Source organism: Cygnus olor, chromosome 22, assembly GCF_009769625.2.
Source record: "Cygnus olor isolate bCygOlo1 chromosome 22, bCygOlo1.pri.v2, whole genome shotgun sequence".
Lineage (NCBI taxonomy): Eukaryota > Metazoa > Chordata > Aves > Anseriformes > Anatidae > Cygnus > Cygnus olor.
Window position 1 is genome coordinate 2,144,007 of NC_049190.1, and position 19,738 is coordinate 2,163,744.

General features: G+C 43.3%; 1 protein-coding gene across 3 annotated transcripts in view; it reads right to left on the reverse strand.

The window, feature by feature from the left end:
• The window catches only part of BCO2 (beta-carotene oxygenase 2), a 43,998-nt gene that overhangs the window by 1,463 nt on the left and 22,797 nt on the right, over nt 1-19,738 (reverse strand). Inside the window, exons 1-11 of one of the 3 annotated variants that reach the window (XM_040534049.1) lie at nt 19,417-19,683; nt 17,637-17,729; nt 11,634-11,829; nt 10,294-10,505; nt 8,135-8,250; nt 6,215-6,317; nt 4,914-5,042; nt 4,609-4,769; nt 3,887-4,054; nt 1,567-1,704; nt 686-868 (exon numbers count right to left, since the gene is read on the reverse strand). In XM_040534049.1, coding sequence (XP_040389983.1) covers nt 686-868; nt 1,567-1,704; nt 3,887-4,054; nt 4,609-4,769; nt 4,914-5,042; nt 6,215-6,317; nt 8,135-8,250; nt 10,294-10,505; nt 11,634-11,829; nt 17,637-17,729; nt 19,417-19,522 — 1,605 coding nt within the window. In that variant the 5' untranslated portion in view covers nt 19,523-19,683. Of the gene's footprint in view, nt 1-685; nt 869-1,566; nt 1,705-3,886; nt 4,055-4,608; nt 4,770-4,913; nt 5,043-6,214; nt 6,318-8,134; nt 8,251-10,293; nt 10,506-11,633; nt 11,830-17,636; nt 17,730-19,416; nt 19,684-19,738 lie in introns of those variants that run through there. The other 2 variants (XM_040534051.1, XM_040534050.1) reach the window with 2 other exon arrangements.

A 19,738-nucleotide genomic window follows, 5' to 3' on the forward strand; every position in this document is an offset into this window, starting at 1 on the left:
TAGCTCACGCTGTGCCCAGGCAGCATGGAGGTGCCTTGCCAGCATGGAGATCTATCAGCACCACCACCTGAAGGTGTAGCTTCTGCTCTTATTGCAGACAGAGCCACAGCACCCAGTGCTGTGTGGAAGAAGGGCACTCTTACTGCAAAATGAGTATCCAGAGCAGAACGATTAAAAATAGGGCATCTCTTTTTGAGGATTCCTAAATTCCTCTAGGCCCTGGGAAAGTCTCAGATTAACAGCTTAAAAGCTTTGGAGATCATTATTTCCCTGTTTATGGGTGAGACAGCATAAATCCCAGCTTGTGTTTGCAGGTGGGGATATGCTAAACCTTGTTTCTTACCAGTGTTATAGGTGTCCTGACAAAATGCCTCCAACAGCCTACTCTACGTGGGTATTTTCTACACTATCTGGTAAGAGATAACTATTTTGGCCTGGAAGAGAGATACATATTTTACACAACCCTTCCTGTTTCCTCATCTATCTAGAGACCTGGAGTGATATCTTCTGTTTGGTAAGTGTGCTACGTGGGAGATGAAATAAGGAACCTCATTGCAGACTCATATTAAAAAAAAAAAAAAAAAAAGCACTGAAGAACACAATGCCTGGTAGATGACAGAACTTATAGGCCAGTCCAGGGGAATGACTCCTAGTGCTGAAAATAGAGAACCCTATTTCACCTCACCTTGAAATTCTTGGTCTCCACATCAACCTTCATCAAGGAATCTCCAATCAAATGCCGAAAACCACATCCATAGAAATAACGGTACTTCTTACCACTGTACTGAGAGTAATTAATCTGGGGGAACTCCAAACCCCCAAAGTTTTCAAAACCCTCGGGGTGGAGATTTTCATGCGTGCACCAGACCTAGAAGAAGTATGCATTACAGGAGCATCAGTTTAGCTTTGACTGGGCAGAAGAGCTGACTGGTCCCACCAACCCACTGCACAGCTGTTGCAGCAAGAAATGTTTAAAGCGCCTGACATTGCACAGAAGCAGGTAGGAACACCAAATCTACCTCCCTTATCTGTTTCATTCAAAGAATTGACTCATCTTCACAGGCATTGGAAACTTCAAGGTCAGTCTAATGTAAAAAACTGAAACTGCAGCGAGTCCATGTAGTCCTGCGCCCCTGGCTCAGAAAAACCCGGCTCCAGCACTCAGGAATGTGATGTACAAGATACACACAGAGACTGCTCCACTCATAGCGGACAACACATGTTCTATACCACCTAAAGCCACACTATCGGACCGTTCAAAGCTAGAAGCAAAGAACAGTTCTGTGACCAGGTGACAGCACAGGGGATTTTGTCAATGAAGAACTTCACATTCAACCAATTGTCATAGAGGCTTGTAACCCACTCGGGCATTTTTGGTAAACCACAGTCTGTCCTTGCTCTCTCATATAAGGCAATGTGGTAGGGTTTGTATTAAAACACCAAGCCCCAGCTTAGTAATGAAGAAATCTTGCTTGCTTGGTGGACAAGCTCTGAGAAGATAAAAGCACAAGATAACTGCAACCTCACTACAGCTTATAAATGCAGTTTTGCAAGTCAAATACATACCTTGCCATCCGCATCTTTCACAGCCTTTGCCAGTGTATAAGGCAAAGGGTTAAGATTCTTCCCCACAGGAGCGTCTGAACTCATGTTCAGTGGGAGAACAAAGCGACGGGGGAAAGTTCGGGCTACTGAGTCATAAACCTATTATGAAGCCAGAAAGTTACAGTGATGAGTAGAGGAAAGTGGCATTTTGGGCCAAGTGTCCCTTTTTGGAAGAAACCTGAAGCTTTGGACATACATCACCCCCTAAAATCTTTTCCTTCTATTAAATGTTTTACCAGGTTCTGGCAAGGACTCTGCTTGTTGCAGTACTTTACAGTAGAACACAAAAAGGCACAGAAAGAAAACAAGAGTCGTCATTGCTTTCATAACTGGGTATGGAAATCACCCAGTCATTCTCCAGATACAACCCTGGAACATATGATGCACGAGGTTTTATTCAGCTAGAACAGACTTACACTAAACCTTTTTAGAGCCTGTCCACATATGTCCCACTGGCTTGTGTGACTTGTGCCCTTCTTGCCCAACCACGGTAACGAGCTAATGGGGCTTACAGAAAAAATGCTCAGCAGCACTGAGCATGCCGAGGGAATACCCCTGTTGGAAACTCATCTTCTACAGCCCCACTGCTGATCCCGCTTTGTGGGAGCACAGAGCACAAAGTGGGAGTCCCTCTTCAGAAGCCTGATGCAAAACGAAGCACCGAGAAGCTTCCACATTATTTTAAATAATATGAGTCACTCAGGGAAGAAGCGCTTTATAGGTGTGTGAACCTCAGGAGGAAAACTGCTCGACTGTCTCAAATCTCTGTGAGACAACAACACGACAGAGAACAGAAGACATTAGAGGCACCGGTAGGCAACAGAAGAGATCAGAGGGAAGAGCATGAAGGTGCATCAGGGGAGGTTCAGACTGGATATGAGAAAAAGGGTCTTCACTGAGAGGGTGGTTGGGCAGGGATTCTGTGGTGGTGTTTTTCAGTTACTCCAACCTGTAATTTACCGGTTGGATGTGAAACTTCATATGTTAATTCCGAAACCCTATTTTCAAAGCTTTTGTGTTTCAGGTAGCCACAGAAAACTGATTGGTTGAGGAACTCCACCAAACAAAATATGAGCTAGTCAGCAAACAAAAGCACTAAACAGGATTTGGGGAAAATAGACAAATCATGCTCACGCACGCCTTAGCCTTTGGGTGTAGAGTAATTTTAAGATTCGATTTTGAGATGACTTGCATTCATATGTCTGTGTACAATTTAATGGCTAAGCTACTTGCCCGTTAAATAACGTGGGTATTGGAGCATCTAATGCTGACAAATGGACACCTTCAAACGTCAAATTACATCACTTTTGAGCTCAGAGAAGGCCAAAAAAAAAAGCTAGAATCTTTTTGCAGGACAAATGCTCATATCAACACTATGCTGTACTTGAATTAATTTTCATTGCATCTGGGGAAAGAACAAACAAACCAGCAAAAATAAAAAAAACAGCAACAACAACAAAACATCCCTCCAGGGACACAACCGTACACTTTTAAGATCAGAACTGAATTGCTTTCAGACAGCTCAGACCATAGAGGAAGTTCTGATTTGTCTGAACATGTTGCAGAAATGTTTGCCCTTCACCCAATGGGTGGGTTTCCAGTAAACACATCTGCAGTACAAGAAACTGAAGGCAACCCCATTTTTTCCCATCTATGGCCTATGTAAAATAATGTGTCTTATATGGTATTATATAGTACTTTTGACAGAGCTGGATATAGTAGGTTATGTGTGGGTACATGCTGTTGTCAAGAGAACATAAATGTAGGGATTTCCTGACTATCTGTGCTTTGTGATTTACATAACAAAGGTTGGGTTTATGAAGTAATGCCTTTAAATAGCAGGGTTTCTTTTTCTTTTTTCCACGTAAATGTTGGGCAAAATCTCATTTTGCATACTTTCTTAGGGGGAAAAGTATTTCCTTTTATTACATGGGGATATGGAAAATGAGTATCATTAAAAATGAAATTTTAAAAGAAAAGCACATTCTGCCTGTCTGGTGGAGATCTACGTCACACACCAGTCTGTAAAAGTTTCAAGGAAATGCTCCATAGAGATTATCTGCTAAGAGATTTAAAAGGAAAGAAAAATACCAACATATCAATAGACCATAATTTTAGTTTTTCCATATAGTCGTAGTTCCTTTGCCTAGTCTATATCCTCTGCCTTGTGGTCTCCCTGTAACGTTCTCCATTCTACCAGCATGAGTTTTGCTTCAGAAAAGTAACTCCACGAGCATGGGGCCCCAGCAGATCCTAAGCAACACAAATGCAGAGATCTTACCTGATACAGATCCACACCACTCCTCCGCATGTTCTGAAGCTTGTAGGTAGCCAGAGTTTTTCCATCATCCTGGCAGCACAGGTCAAGGACCAAACAACCATGATCTTCAAAGGCATTGATTTGATGGAAAGTAGCAAAGGGTTTACTATACCATTGTCCTGGCAGCACCTACAGTGACCATAAGAGAGACTGACTTTTCTTTTCTAAATATTGGAGACAAGACTCAGAGACTTGCTCTTCTTGCTCTCATTTCATTCCCACTTAATCCTTAATATTTGTCTTACGCCCTTGAGTTGCTATGGAATGGCTGCTTTAAGCCAGGAAGTAGGCAGACCCAGGTGAAGAAAAGCCAATACAAAGCAGCGCAGGATAGGTCCCTTGCTGTCATGGGTTCATATGTGCTCCATCCATGAATGATACTACAGGCATCATGCCCAGACTCTGCCTGACCCTGTTATATGCAATAGTACTCTATAGGAACCCCAAACTTCTTATTTCTGCCTGTTCTTTTAGGGCTGGCAAAAAGATGAATCAATAGAGCAGAAAATACATGAAGTCACACCATTTCTAAGAAACCAGCACCTGTGCTTTCAAAGCCTATACTGCAGTAACTTCTGCATTGATTCACAAAACCACCTGGGGCTGCTACCCAGCTCTTCTTCTGAGATCTAAAATTCCAGCTACAGTTGCAGAGCTGCTGAAAAGGCCAAGGAGCCACCTACCTCCCCAGTGTGCTTATTCACCACGTGGAAGCGAGTACTGTACTGAGGCTCCCAGTTTATCCCTTCGGAAATGGGCTTCCCACGGAATTTGGAAGTGATAATCCGCATCAGATTCAGCTTGATGGGTTGCTCAATAAAAATGATATAGTTTTCACTCATCCCTGAAAAGGGAGCAAAGGAAGTATCATCAGAGAATTTAGCAAATGAGGCAAAAAAAAATAATCTACGGGCAGAGGGCAGCAAACAGCCCCATCTGCTTCACAGTAGGCAAAATCCACAGAGTATGAGACAGGAAACATTCTTACCAAAGCTGTGATAGTAGGAGGGTTTCATGTTATCCATTGGAGCAATGGAGCACAGCACTTTTGCTCCCTCTAACGTGTCACTGCAGTTTGACTTTTGTGGAGGGATCTCAATGATATTGTACCTTGTCCCTGGAAAGGAGAATGGGTATTCAACACCACTGAGATGTGAGACTGTCCACATTCATGAAACTAAAGTCAGACTCTGTTCCTTTCTGTTTCCTTAGTGTACTAGGAACCACAGTCATGGGTAAACTAAGCAGAAAACAAATGAGCAAACAACTACAAAACATTTAGCAAGTCAATAAAACAATCAACAGCAGATGACTACCACAAAAAGATTTTAAAGGCAGTAGAAGGATCTTCTCAGCCTGGTTAACTGCCATCTAGTTTTTCTGTTTGCAACGAATTCCTTATTTTAAAGGAATATATTAAACCAAGTTCGTAGATTATATACCAAAGCTGATGAAAACTTTGAACTCTGGCGATGACTGAAGCTCATTTACTAAATCTGAGCACGTGGGCAGCTATGAAGGGCATATCTGAATAAACATCTAAGGTTTAGTCTCGCCAGCTGAAAACAGCATGTGCTGTAATGCCAGATGCTGCTAAAGCCAAAAGGAAATGAAAACAGCAAGAATGAAAAACAAAACTGGGCAACTGCTCAGTGAATTGGAACTAGCCTGAGGTATAATAATAAACAGCAGTGGCTGTCTTCATAGGCCTCAGACACCTGAAGAAGAGGGCTTTCAGCAGTGCCTGCTAGCTCTAAGCAGCCACGCAGATGTAACTAGATCCCAACGTGATCTAATGCTCATGGATTTGAGAAGAAAATATATGCCAGAAAATTCAGGTTCACTGTGAGATAGCCAAGTCACTGTAATAACTTCAATTTTCTTTCCTGTATACACCGTCATCATTCTTATCAAAAGCTGGTTAATGTAAGAGGAAAACGTGTCTAATGTCAAAATTCTTTCAATGACGCTTCAACACTGAATGGGACTTTAAATATCATTCTCCTGTTTTCCATAAAACCTTGGCAGAAAAAGTGGGGAATCTATTGGATATTCACAGGCCAGAGTCAGAAGCATCTGAAACTAATTGCTGAGAGAAGACATTTTTCTGGTGCAGGCTGACACCCTGAAATAAGGACTAACCTGATCTGCCACCATTTTGACACAAAGAAAAACAGCAATTTCAAGGTCTCTAGACACTGAAGTTTCTTCAATAACTGCTCCTTGAAGCAGCAGGGAGCAGCCTGTCCAGCCCGCCCACCGGCCAGGCCTGGTCAGACCCAATCTTACCATGTTTCCCATAGGAATTGCCCATGTTGTATGTCGTCCCATCAGATGCATAATGAGGATGAGCAGTGGCCCCATTCACTGCAACGAATTTACTCCAGTCTACCTGCAAACCCCAGAGATTTTCAGTCAGTGCAGAAGTTTCCTGTTGCTCTCTAGCAAGCCACAGTGTTTCTAAACGTTAGTTTTGGTGAAGTCTGAGGAAGAATAGCTTAGTGACTACGGCCCTACTGTGAGATCTGAATTTAAGCCTTTATTGTGGCTGAAATCTTCCTGAATCCCTGAAAAGTAACCATGTTTCTTGGTGCATTCATCCTACCAGTAAAATGGGACTAATAGCAGTAGCCATTTCCCTGGGAGACAGGGACATTACTATGGCCAGAAATGCTGACATTGTGGGAACGTTGTGCACAGGAGCATTTTGGCTAGGACCCCATGTAATAAGCACTGCAGACATGCAAAAAGAGACAGTCACTGCCCACCCCGCACCCCACCCCCCCCAAAAAAAAATAAATTTTTGAAAGCACACATAGCTAATCGATGGTCATTGTCTCACACACACACACGCAAAAAGTACTCTCCCTTCCTGGGGTGGGCTGTGGTTTGGACTCAGACAGAAGAGGGGATGTGCTGGGAAGGAAGTCTGAAGGAAAAAAGATGGAGGGGGATCAACACATGCACTGAAACATTAAGGCATGGAAGATCTGCTGCTTTTCCAAAAGGTTTTTAAAAATTGCTTTCATGTATCCAACCTGAGACTTTGAAAGACCCCCTTTGAAAAGAATACCAGGCCACCAGAAGCTCACAAAACCACACCCTTTTAAGGCATCTCGAATAAGAGATTTTAAAAGTGAAGTCATCCCTTCCATTCCTGCATTTAGCCCAAAAATGCCAGTCTACATCTAAAACGCAGCTTAAGGGGATTTTTTTTCTTCAAGTGACAGGTTGGCTGAACAGAGCTGAACATTCATACTAAAAATGCCTACACATCTTCTCATCACTAAATTGTGGTTTGCGAAACAGAAAACAGCAAATCAAACTCTCAATTTCAACACGCAAGTAGCGTGCAATACCTCATAAACAGAGCGTCTTCACGGTGCACAACGGGTCCTGTGGAGACCTAGGGACTGCTGGAACGCCTCCCTCGAGACCTGAGGGTGTGCTGAGACTGCTATCTTACAGTATTAAACAGTCCACAGTAACATACAGGGAGGGCAGTTAATACTCAGGAAGGGCAGAATCCTTCTTCAGTCCTTCTCACAGCCCAGCAAATACCCATATCTCCTCTAGAGGAGCCTGCAGGGGGGCACGTAGCTCACCCTGCCATCTCACAAGCCATGCTCTGCCCTCAAAGACAGCCATGCTCCTGTGAGGCAGTGCAGAGGACACATGGGAAGACTTCGGCTCTGACTTTCGGTTCTTTCGCTAGCATGGGCAAAAGTAAAGTGGCAGCTACGCTTGGACTTTACGTTGGCTTCACCACCCTGTTGCAACAACGAGGTTTTAGGCAAGGCTTTGCAGGTCTGCAGTGTTTAGAGCCGGGGGTGTGTGAAGAGATAAAGGGAACAGATGGGAAGACTGCAGTGACAGTGGAAGAACAGAGATCTGAGATCAGTGATGTTAACTTCTTCCGGTATGCACTTCTATTCTTCATGCACAGACAAGTACAGACAAGTCCAGACAAGCAGCAAGCTCGGTGGAAAAAGGCCAAACGGAAATGAGTCTACATCTGTCTCTCCCCTGGCCTGCTGCAGTGGGCAGTGACTGAGTGAGAGCTGCCTTGCTGCTAGGTAGATTTCTCAGGGACTCAAGCACACAATGCAGAGATGCTTCTGACTATGGCTTACAGCTGCACCGATCATTTGGTTTGCAATCTGGTTCTTCTGTACCACAAGCCAACCCCCTTAGCCCACCTGCCCACACCTTTTCCTTTGTTTCAAGCGTTTCTGGGTCCACTTTGTACATGAAGGTGTTCTCACTGCTGACATAGTAGTCTCCTTTATACACAACGTAGCTCACACTGGCATTGTCACTTGGCTCTGAAACGAAACCCAAGCTTACATCACATCATATCGAGTTGGACATGTTTAGACAAAGAAACCCATTTGCAGTGACATTGATCCCCCTGCGGTTGATCAGAAATACCTCCCTAATCTACAAAGATACCCAAGAAATTCTCTGCACAAACGAGTTCAGGACAAAAAGACAAGGACTAGCAGTTGCTGCATATCTTTCTCAGCTCAGTGCTAGATACCAGTAACCTACTGGTGGTGTGTTGTTTCCTGGAACTGAAGGGAATTGATTGCATCAGCAGAAATCTTGAGAAACAGTTGCTGGGGAAAGCTAAAGCATCTTTCACCGAAAGACCCCACACAAAGCTCCATGTACTCAACAGTAACACAAAAAAGCCAGGACTCAGGTTGTTGGTGAGACAGGTCAGCGACAGTAACATCATTAATAATACAATTTAAAGAATATACTAGCATTGATTTAAAAGGCTATGAAGCGTAAGTTTTTTGAATTGACCTCTTAACGGTATATCTGCAGTGATGGAAGGCTTTTCTACCCAGCAGAGAGTTTTATGTATCTCAGCAGCTATTAAATTTGGATGCTTAAGCCTGGTCAGCACTGCCAGTTAAGGTCGCACTATTCATGTGCACGACAAGGCTCCAGGGTGAGATCCTTGTGTTGCTTCTTATGAGATCTGGAAACCTCCTGCAAAAGAGCTTGAGTTGGACCCAAACAAAGAAACTGAGCTGTTCACTTTATACATTCTGGGAAGACGTGTAGTTCTACTGACCTCCTAGAGGCTTAAACAGGTTTCGTTTCTCACATCTGCACCAATTGCATTGCTCAGATGTTGTCAAGGAGCAACATAGACAAAACTGTGTTACCTTCAAGTAGGAGGCTCAATTTCTGTTTCACATTTCACTTACCACGTCTTAATTTGCCTTCTTCAAATACACACAAACGTTAACATTCTAGTAAGGGAAGTGTGGAAATGACTCCAGTGAGGCCAGCATAACCTTCATACTTTCATATGCCCTTTGTTTCTGACTTATTTCTTCATATCTCTCTTCCCTTCCTCCCCAGCCAAAATTTTCTCCTCGGACAGCCATATGAGGAGTCCCATGTTTGATTTACACCATTGGAAACAAGAGGCGAGACTTGAGGCTACAGCTTGGGCTAAGGGGATGGCAGGGATGCTATCTGCATGACAGAGTTTGGGAAGGGACTGCTTTCTCTTCCCCATTCTCTCTGAAACCGAATCAGGGAGATGCCCTTTGAGAGCTACACACGCACAGCAGTCAGAGCTGTTCTTGCTACTCCTACAGGAGGCTGAGACCCACTAGCCAGGTGGCTGAGAAGAGCCAAGGAAAAAAAGAAAATGCCCTGACTGAGCAGTGTGCGTACAGAGAACACAGAGCCCAAAGCTGGCATGAGAAAAGCCCATAGGACAGGTCAGAACAAGATCCTTCACCACAGGAAGATAAGAAGCAGAAAGTTGTCACACACACACGCAACAAGTTGCACACTTTAGGTCTGTTCTGGTTTTAGTGGAAGACACTTGTGTTGAAATTAAGCCTATTTCTTTCCTAATTTATGCAGAACTCTATAGGCAATGGTACTTCCATTCCTGTGCAAAACACTCTCTCACCTTAACTTGTATCATCTCCTACACCTTAGTACAGGAAGGGAAGGATTAGCCCACTTACCCTACAAGCTTAGCAAGGCAAGGTGTTTTAAGGGCAAAGCTGTGTCTCAGGGAGAACTGCAGGGTGTAATGCTCATTATCAGACCTGTACAGGGTGTTCTTTGGAAAGAATTCTGTTGGCTATTTACACAAACTCTGGAACCAAGTGAGACAAAGTGTCACTAAAGCATTAAGCTGAATGTGCATCTCCCAGCTACATCAGACATCAAGTTGTAGTAGTTAGTGTTGTTCCAAGAGGCCATATTCTAAGAAAAATATGGGCTCGGAATAGGCCTCCACCAGACTTCCTCACAGCTCCCTTCAAACCGAACCATGAGCTCCCCAAGAAAGTCTCAGAACATTTCACATTTCTTAGAAACCCTCTTACTTGGCGTATCGAAGCGTGACATGAAGCGCTCAAACACACTCTTGCATGGGTCTGGCATTGCCAGTGTCCCAAATTCTGAGACCACGATGCGGTTGTGCTGCCTGTTAGTGAGGTATGAATTGCTCTGCAGAAACTTGCTCCGGTACGTCACTGTGCCATTCCTCAGCTGGAACTGGTGCAGCAGGGCCATGCCATCAAACCAGTGGTTATATCTACAAGCAGACATAAATAGGAGAACGAGAGTTGGACACCACATTATGGTCTGCTACACTGTTCCCTCTTGCCTTATTATCATCTGTGACAAACTCACGTCCAGAGCCCACGAACAAATAAATATGTACAGCCTTGCGATGAGTCTCAACTGAGTGAAACAAATAAAATGTATTTGTGGGTGAGGGTCCTGAAGTTAGGCACTGACTTTCAGAGAGATTGGGCCTCCCCGTATCACATCTGAAAATGGACCTCAGGAATTTCTGAAAATGCTATGTATGGGGGAAATAATATATGCTAGTAAACCAGCCACTTTGAAGACTTCTGCAAAAGGAAAAGAAATTGTGCATTACTGCACAACAAGAACAGAAAACATTACTGAAAGCCCAATTGCACAAGGAGCTTCTTTTAGCTCTCAACTGTTGGCATGATGTCATTCTCTCCAAAAGGAGAAATCTGTGAGACAAAGAAATATCTGGAAATATGTGGGTTTTGTTTTGTTAAAGAAATCTCTGGAAATAATATCATTCACAAAATCAACCGCAGAATGGCTTGGTCGTATGATCACCTTCGGCTAGTTGCTGCCATTAGCTTTGCAGGAAGAAGAGTTCATCGGTTCATCGGTTTGCTAGAATGGCAGATCCCAAGCCAAAGGCAGGGGTTGCCTTCTTAAAATGTTTTGATATCTTATTTTTAAAGTGAGATGGACTTGCTTCTAAAGCAACTCACACAATTTGGCACAATCAACTTTAGAAGTTGCACCCTGGATTTCAGAGTGCTAGTGGGATGGACTTCTGTTAATAAAAAAGGACTGGGAGTGTGTATGTTTTAATCCCCAGCCCTGTTCCATCATTATACCATTCTGAGTAGGACACAGCCTCTCTGTGACTCAGCTTCTCCACCCTTAGTAAGTTAACCACACAGCTATTTCAGAGAGCCCGCTAAGAGTTTCTAGATGAGGGAGCAGCCGTTCTTAAAAGAATGATAACACAAGGATTTCCCCCTCACCTGATTTCAAAAGAAATTACAAGGTGCTCCAACAGTGGCAAGCCATTTGGGGGGGGTCCCCTTTAGGTTTAGCTAATGCTCAGGCCAGAATTATTTGACAAATTCACCAAACCCAGACTTACTTCTCCTCGCCAAACTCAAATCTCCCAGGACCATTCCTCAGCAGACTGCCATTTATCCATTCAGGAATATGTCCTTTGACCTTCGCTGGGATGGGCTGGGGGGTCTCCTCTACTGTCTTCAGTAAGGGCGAGATGCATTGCAAAGTGGGCAAGGTGGTTTGCTCTTTTGATGGGCTGGGCAGGGATCTCTTTAAACCTGCAAAGAAAGCAGTGACAACAAAAAGCAAGTAACTAAGATTTTCACTTCAATGAACAGACAGTTGCTAGAGCTTGAGTTTGGGTATCTAGGAGAACATTCAGCATCCTGCAAGAAGCAAATCTGTACCAGATACTCGAACTAATGCTCTGCTCCCATAACACCCCACACATCAACAGAGAGACGAAAATCCAGTGGAGTTAACTTTACCTAGTTAATCCATTAGAGACACCTGTTCTGCAGTCAAAAGGAGGTAATAAAATGGGCAGTTTTCTTAGGGTCTTTCTTCTGTCCCGTGACTAGTGGTTGACCATCAAGCTTTATAGCCATTATTGATGCTGCTGTATGCCCAGATTTTATCTTTTTTTTATTTGTGAAATGAGAAAAGTGTTTTGTAAAGTCCTTGACTGCAAAGGCTTTTGTATGTGTAAAACATGCATAGGACAGCAAGGCCAATACAGCACGGAGCAAACAGCATAGAAGACGGAGGACAAGGACTAGCAGCATCCATTGCTTTGAGGTTTGGAACATGATAATTAAAGGTATGGTTCACTTCAGCTCCATGCCAGCAGACTGGATGCAAGGATTACTATGTATAGCCTCTATTCTTTACTATGCCATCATGGCATATTCTCTGGCATTAACAGCTGTGAACTAATTCTGTATTAAAAGAATTGCTCCCTGCTTGCTTACAGATGAAGTCACTTACAGATGAAGTCACCAGTGCAGCAACATACAATTTAACAGAAAGGCTTATCCAGGTCCAATCATGTTCAATACTGCTTCAGACACCTCCATCTAGGAATTAATCTGAGCTGAATTTAACCAAGGGTTGCTGAAACAGTGCTGAAAAACTGTGCTACGAGGTTCTTCACAGCAAGCAACAACATTGTTTGCAGCTAAAGGTAACGCATAATTTTCCTAATGCTGGCCATTTCACAGTGAAGAAATTTTATACTACTAGTATTCCTTTCAACCTGAATAGTTAGCCAAAATTCAAGATCTCCCAACACTGAAATTTAGGAGGGAATACATCATGGCATTAGGTTCCTTAAAAACAATAAGCTATTCTTAAACAAAACTTTAAAACATCCTCCACTGAATTTAAAAAAAAAAAAAAAGTTTTTCTACCCATAGTACAAAGGCTTTTCCAAAAGAAAGACAAAAAAAAAAAAAAGCAACAAGGCAGCTCACTAAAAAGAACATCCCAGAGAACACCTCAGAGGATTCCCAGTGCTCTACTGTAAATCCAGGCAAGCCATAGCTTGCTAAACAAACAACAAAATAATAGTCACAAGCATGAATTCAAAGAACCTCAAATCTTGGAAGAATACAGGCTATCAAACACAGGTTGTCATGTTTTCTCTCTACACTGCACACGGAGGACTTTGCCAAGTTGGCAGCATTTGAAATGCAATAAACCAGAAGCTCAGACTATTGAAAGGTGCACAGGTCAGTTCTCAAACTCACCAGGACAATCCGATTTCAGAAGCTCAAGAAGGTAATCACTAGCTTTTCCCCCTGTAGACCTCCCCCCTCCCTGCCAAAAAAAAAAAAAAAAAAAAAGGAAGTGATGAAGAACACAAATGAAACTGAGCTGAAATACACTGACGGGGCAGGACAAAGCAGATTAAACAGATTTACCTGCAAGGATATAAGCAATAGGAGAAAAAGATCATTTCTGATGTAGTCCCTTTTTTGCACGTTGGCTGCAATATCTCCCCTTACTAGGACAAAAGCATCAATGAAGCGTGAAGAGAAGGGAATGCTGTGCGCTAACAGCACACAGTTATTAGCTCCAGTAGCCTGGCTTGCAAAGCCTCATCAACACAAGGATTGTTTTGGCAATCCATTTAGCTGCAAAGGGGGATTTATCTAGAAAGTGTCCAGGCTGTCGCTTTCCCTCCCGGTGCTACCACCTCCTCGTCTAGCACAGGCTCCATTTCCACAGGTCAGTGGAGTTGCTCTGCTGCCCTGCTCCATCCTCACCATTAGACTATTTAGCCCTGAACGAAACCAGAACTGATGAAGATTTAGGTACAAGTGAAACACTGACAAACAGGGACAGCCTGGCATACAGAAATCCATTCCTGAACCAGTTCTAGGACAGCCAAAACCAAACACTAAACAGATTCCAGTCAGATAATCAAACTCCTCCTGAATTTTGAGGTAGCGATTTGTTCTGGTTATACCACTCACTTTCACCACCGCAGACGCTTGCTCTAGCCTACCTTCTTTAATCCAAGGAAGTGAATTTCCACAGGTTGCACAATTTATCCGTGAGCCTCTGAAACCACATATTCACACATACAGAGGAAACGTGCTGTTTCAGAGCAGGAGAGTATCTGCATAAGAACTGTGTTGGCACACAGCATTTGCCTTAGCTTGCTTATTTAGGACAGCTTGAGACAGAATGGGTGTTAGGCATGCAGGAAATTGAATTGCAAGATCCCTTCAATGTGGTTCTCTGGCTTGTCAATCCTCAAATCCTTCTTTAGATCTCTAATATGGTAAGTCAGCTAGATAAAGAATTCAGGCTGCAGGGCTAAAGCAATTAACCTCAAACCACCAACATCCTCTCCCTCTTAAAATTCAATTAAGTTCTGATTAAATCCTATGTGAAGCACTCAATCTGATCCCAACATGAGTGCTCCATAGTATTTCCTTATACAAGGAACAGAAGGCTTTTCGTATCAACTGATATTTGATTTAGTGACTGCCATCAGTATTTGCAGAAATACAGCTTTAGTAGGTTGAGTGAAAATTTGTGAAGATGTAAAATATGTAAAAATAAAATAAAAAAATGAGAGCAACATGTTCCTAAAGAGAGATTTCTTCATCTAAGCAGAAGCAACAATGGCATAACCAAGGATGGAGCAACAGAAAAAGATACTGGTGAGCAGCATTATTACATATGGAAATTTAGGAAGATATACTTCACAAATAAGGCTGAACAGGACTGCCAAACACCTCCTTGGTCATCTCTCATCCCAGTTGCTGTCCCAGAAAGTTCTATCTGACGTCTGTCTTAAAAGTTAGTGTTTCCTGGCTCTTAACCTCTGTTTGGAAGACTGCTTTAGAACCCACTGCCCAGGTGATAAGAAAATGAATTTACAGAAAGAAGTTATTAATAGGACAGATCATCATCCTCATTATTCTGTCAGCACTGTCAGGTGGTTTTGGTATTTCTCCCTCTCGTGTGTTTATCACATATTGTATTTAGAGAGAGCAATTATATCACTTCCTAAGCTAAGCAAACAACGTTCTTTTAGCAGAGCAAACTTGCTTCCTTCCTGACCCCCCCCTTTTTGTTCCCTCCTTTTCAGAAATTTCCTTTAAAGGATATTGATTTGTTGCTAATATGTAAGTCACTATAGCTGTGTAAAAAAAAAAATAAAACAAAAACAAAAACACAAACAAATCCACACCCGCCTAGCCTGTTTCTTCCCTATTAAAAATAAATAAATCTGAATAAACCCCGCCTGATTAAAGTCTACCCTCCAGATTTAATCATAGTTTAATATTAAAAACAGCTCCTACTCTGAAATGCACTAAGCAGGTGGAGTACAAACACTTCCTATTTGAAAGCACTGTTCATGAGCTATTATAATAAAGGCATATTGCCATCAGATAGGATCACTCCTAAATGTTTAACTTCAATGCTCTAAATGTTAACATCTAGCTACCCAAAAGGACGCCAATCTCTGTAAAAGACAAAAGACAGACTGTTTTTTAATGTTGAGCAACAGTTAACGAAAGTAACTGACTCTGCTAGCACTAAGGAACAGCTTTTTGTGTGCCCTTTAAAAGACAAACCCACAGTTGTTCAGGCTACAGACCAAGATGGGAGAACTTGAATAAGCAACAAATCAAAGGCACTAAACTCTCAGTGGGACTTCATATACTTGTTTGAGCATAATACCTGCAAAACAGTGCAAGATTTTAACCTGCCAGCTCAAAGATCTTCTTTCTGAACTCAAATTTCCATGTTACTTCAAACCCTTAAAAACAGGATTAGTGTCCAATCTTAATTTGGCATATCAGAGCAGAGGCAGAGCCAAATACAGCATTGTACTTTTTCCTCAGATATTTCCCCAAGACTGTAAGCTATTTCTGCATAATTATCACAGCCTATCATTTTCACGTGCTGTTTCCATTCAAGTAGAAGTGTGCCACAATTTCTCTGCCTGTCACAAACTGACATCCTAGCATGGATTATTTACATCCAGAAGCTGTGGAACCAAGGACAAGGATCTAAAAAAAAAAAGTTTCTATACATTAAGTAACCCATGTGTTTTGGGTAGAGCAGCAATGAATCAGACAATAAATTACACCTGAACAGTGATGCTGGGTCAGAAAATCTTAATAGTGGACAGAAAATGTTTGCTAGCTGTGAAATTGAAATCACATTGAATATAGCAAATCCACTTTTATTTTAACCTACATATTTAAATCCAAGGCACAGGGGCCTTTGTCTCCACATGCAACTGCATAGTCTGACTCAGAAAGACATCTAGGACCAGACCGAATGGCAGACCAGTAAAAAGAATGCTCACAGTTGGGATTCCTCAAGCAGAGGAACTCTAGCTCCCTGAGGTCTCACAGAATAAAGAATAACAGCTGATCTGGAAATCTTCTGGCGCAAAATGTGGGCCTTGTTATCATCCCTGTAAATGACAGATTGGAACAATAAGGCAAGCAAAACAGCTTTCTCCTTCCCATCTGCCACAGAATCATCTAGGTTGGAAGAGACCTCCAAGATCATGAGTCCAACCTCTGACTCAACACTAACAAGCCCTCCGCTAAACTATATCACGGAAGCTCTACATCTAGACATCTTTTAAAGCCCTCCAGGGATGGTGACTCAACCACTTCCCTCAGCAGCTCATCCCAATGCCTAACAACCCTTTCAGTAAACAAGTTCTTCCTAATATCCAACCTAAACTTCCCCTGGAGCAACTTCAGCCCATTGTCACCAGGCATGTGGGAGAATAGACCAACCCCCACCTCGCTACAGCCTCCTTTAAGGTACCTATAGAGAGCGATAAGGTCGCCCCTGAGCCTCCTCTTCTCCAGGCTGAACAACCCCAGCTCCCTCAGCCGCTCCTCGTAAGACTTGTTCTCCAGACCCCTCACCAGCTTCGTTGCCCTTCTCTGGACTCGCTCGAGCACCTCCATGTCCTTCTTGTAGCGAGGGGCCCAAACCTGAACACAGTACTCGAGGTGCGGCCTCACCAGAGCCGAGTACAGGGGGACAATCACTTCCCTAGCCCTGCTGGCCACACTGCTTCTTATGCAAGCCAGGATGCTGTTGGCCTTCTTGGCCGCCTGACCACACCGCTGGCTCATATTCAGCCGACTATCAACCAATACTCCCAGGTCCTTCTCGGCCAGGCAGCTTTCCAACCACTCATCTCCCAGCCCGTAGCGCTGCTTGGGGTTGTTGAGCCCCAGGTGCAGGACCCAGCACTGTGGGAAACGGTGTCAAAAGCCTTGCTGAAGTCAAGGTAGACCACATCCACAGCCTTTCCCTCATCCACCAAGTGCATCACTTTGTTATAGAAGGAGATCGGGTTCGTCAAGCAGGACCTGCCTTTCATAAATCCAACCCACCCCACATCAAAATGAACTGAGGAGATCAGGTTCGTCAAGCAGGACCTGCCTTTCATAAACCCAACCCACCCCACATCAAAAGGAGCTGATGCTGCTGTAGCTATTGATTTCCAGCCTCTGCCAATGCTGAATCACCAGGGCTGACACTCAGCTCACCAGTGTCCCACACTGATTACTAAAGTTCTTGCACTTGCCTTGTGTCTGCTGGGAAGTCCCCATACGTGACTCCTCGTTCCGTCTAGCCTGTAGGTTTCCCATTGTCAGGGACTCAGCCACCCACTTCCTTGCTAACAGGCAAAGAAGAACATAAAAGAAGTAATAGAAAACACGGGGGAAAAGAAATGGAGAAAAGGAGGGGAGAAAGACATGTCAAGGTGAGGTAAGGCAGAAGAGCAACTGTGAACTGTGCATATACTTGCATATGAAATACTTGTTGATTCCCTAAAGACGCCTATAGAAATAAATACTTATAAATACTATACTTCAGGGGTCTTTTTTTTTTTTCAATGACATAAAGGAAGTGTAATAATTTCTTTCTTCAGTACTGATTTACATAGTCCAGTCCTTGGAACACTTTCTCTAGAAAGACACCATGAACAAGGAGAGAGAGCAACTTTGGCCAGTCATGGAAAATATAACAGATGGAACAAACTTAATTTGCACTTTTTTCCTGATATTATCACTTTTTCATTCAAATGCTTGAACAAAGTAATGCTGGGGAGAGAAGGGGAGGGGTTCTGTCTCATCATTCAACATTCTTACCTTCCAGCTAAGTTGAGATAATACTATATCAGCAAGCCTTTTCAAAAAGACCTTAGTAAAAGTCAGTGAAAAATTGTAATTTCCAAAAAGATACAAGAAATGAGGCAAGGAAAGTTTCAGGCTTTTCATGTTAATCAAATAATCAAAAAGAAAAACCACAAATATTTACATTCCTATGCAGTCCAGTTTCAAACGTAATGAAAGAAGCAGGGTTCAGGAGAATTTAGCAAAGAACCCCAACATAAACTAGATTATACAGTCATTGCAATCTGCTGGCAGAACAAAAGAACATCATAAATGTATGCATATATAGGCTTTATTTACAGCAGAAAAGTACTTTATCATGCCCTGAAATGCTAACACCGTTATGTTATTCTACATAAAATTCCCAAAGCTAGATTTTCTACTTGGTCATTTAGTTTGCATTAATTGGACTCCAAATTCTTTTCTCTTCCATCTCACAGATGCTGCTGACGACATGCCTCACACCAACTTACATACACATGCAGTGGAAAAAAAATCTCCTGGACTGTTCCTAAACTTGCATCCATGGACAACGTGCACTGGTGGCACACAAAGGCAGATCGGAGAACCTTTCCAAGCTTTGGGAACCAACCCTTTTATTCTAAGGGGGGAGGAAAACCATCATCAATAAAAACAAATAGGAAAGGAGAGACTCTGGTGAACTGACCTGATCTGTATTATTTTCCTATTTTATGCTGGCAGATCTCCCTCTCTTAGAACAAAAGACAGATCGAATTGTGTAATGACGGCACAAACTGCAGAGTGCTGTGGCAAGGCAAAATCCCATGGCACCATTTCCCACTTGTACGTTCAAATCAAAGCTTCAGTAATGTCACAGCCCTAAGCAATCCTCTCCCTCTCACAACCCACTTACACACCTCACAGCAGTCTCCCTTGCAGAGAGAATCTGCTGCCTACTGGCTTTCCAGCTCTAAACCATCCGTATCTGCTAATAATCCGAGAGAATCTGTGCAGTGTACTTGCCTCTCCCGCTTACCTTTTCTGTAAATAACAGAATGCTGGCTCCCAACAAACGCTTTGCATTTGCTTAGTTACTAATTCCTGATCGTTAGAAATAAGCTTGCTCTACCGATCGACCTGTGCTAGCAGCAGCACTTAACAGCAGGTCGACAGAAAACCCCTTCCAAGATGATGGGATAGAAGGATTTGTTTGTTTATGCATTTTACCTGGAACGAATTGCATCAGGGAGGAGAGGAAATGCAGCAAATTAGCGAGCAGGATGCTGACGGCCGACAACAGGATTTTGGAAAACATTTTCTGCTCCGAAGGCATCAGGTCGGAGATGGTCTGGAAAGGCACCGCTGCCAGGACGAGCAGCGTGCAGCAGAGCACTGGTGGCAGCGGAGAGCTGCTTCAGAATAAGAGCCAGCAGGGAGGCTGCCAGCAGCAGCAGCAGGGCAGCGGCAGCAGCGCGGCAGCCTCGGGCCCCTGCCCGGCCAGGGAAGCGAGCATCTCCCGGCGGGGGGCACGGCCTGCGGTGTCACACCG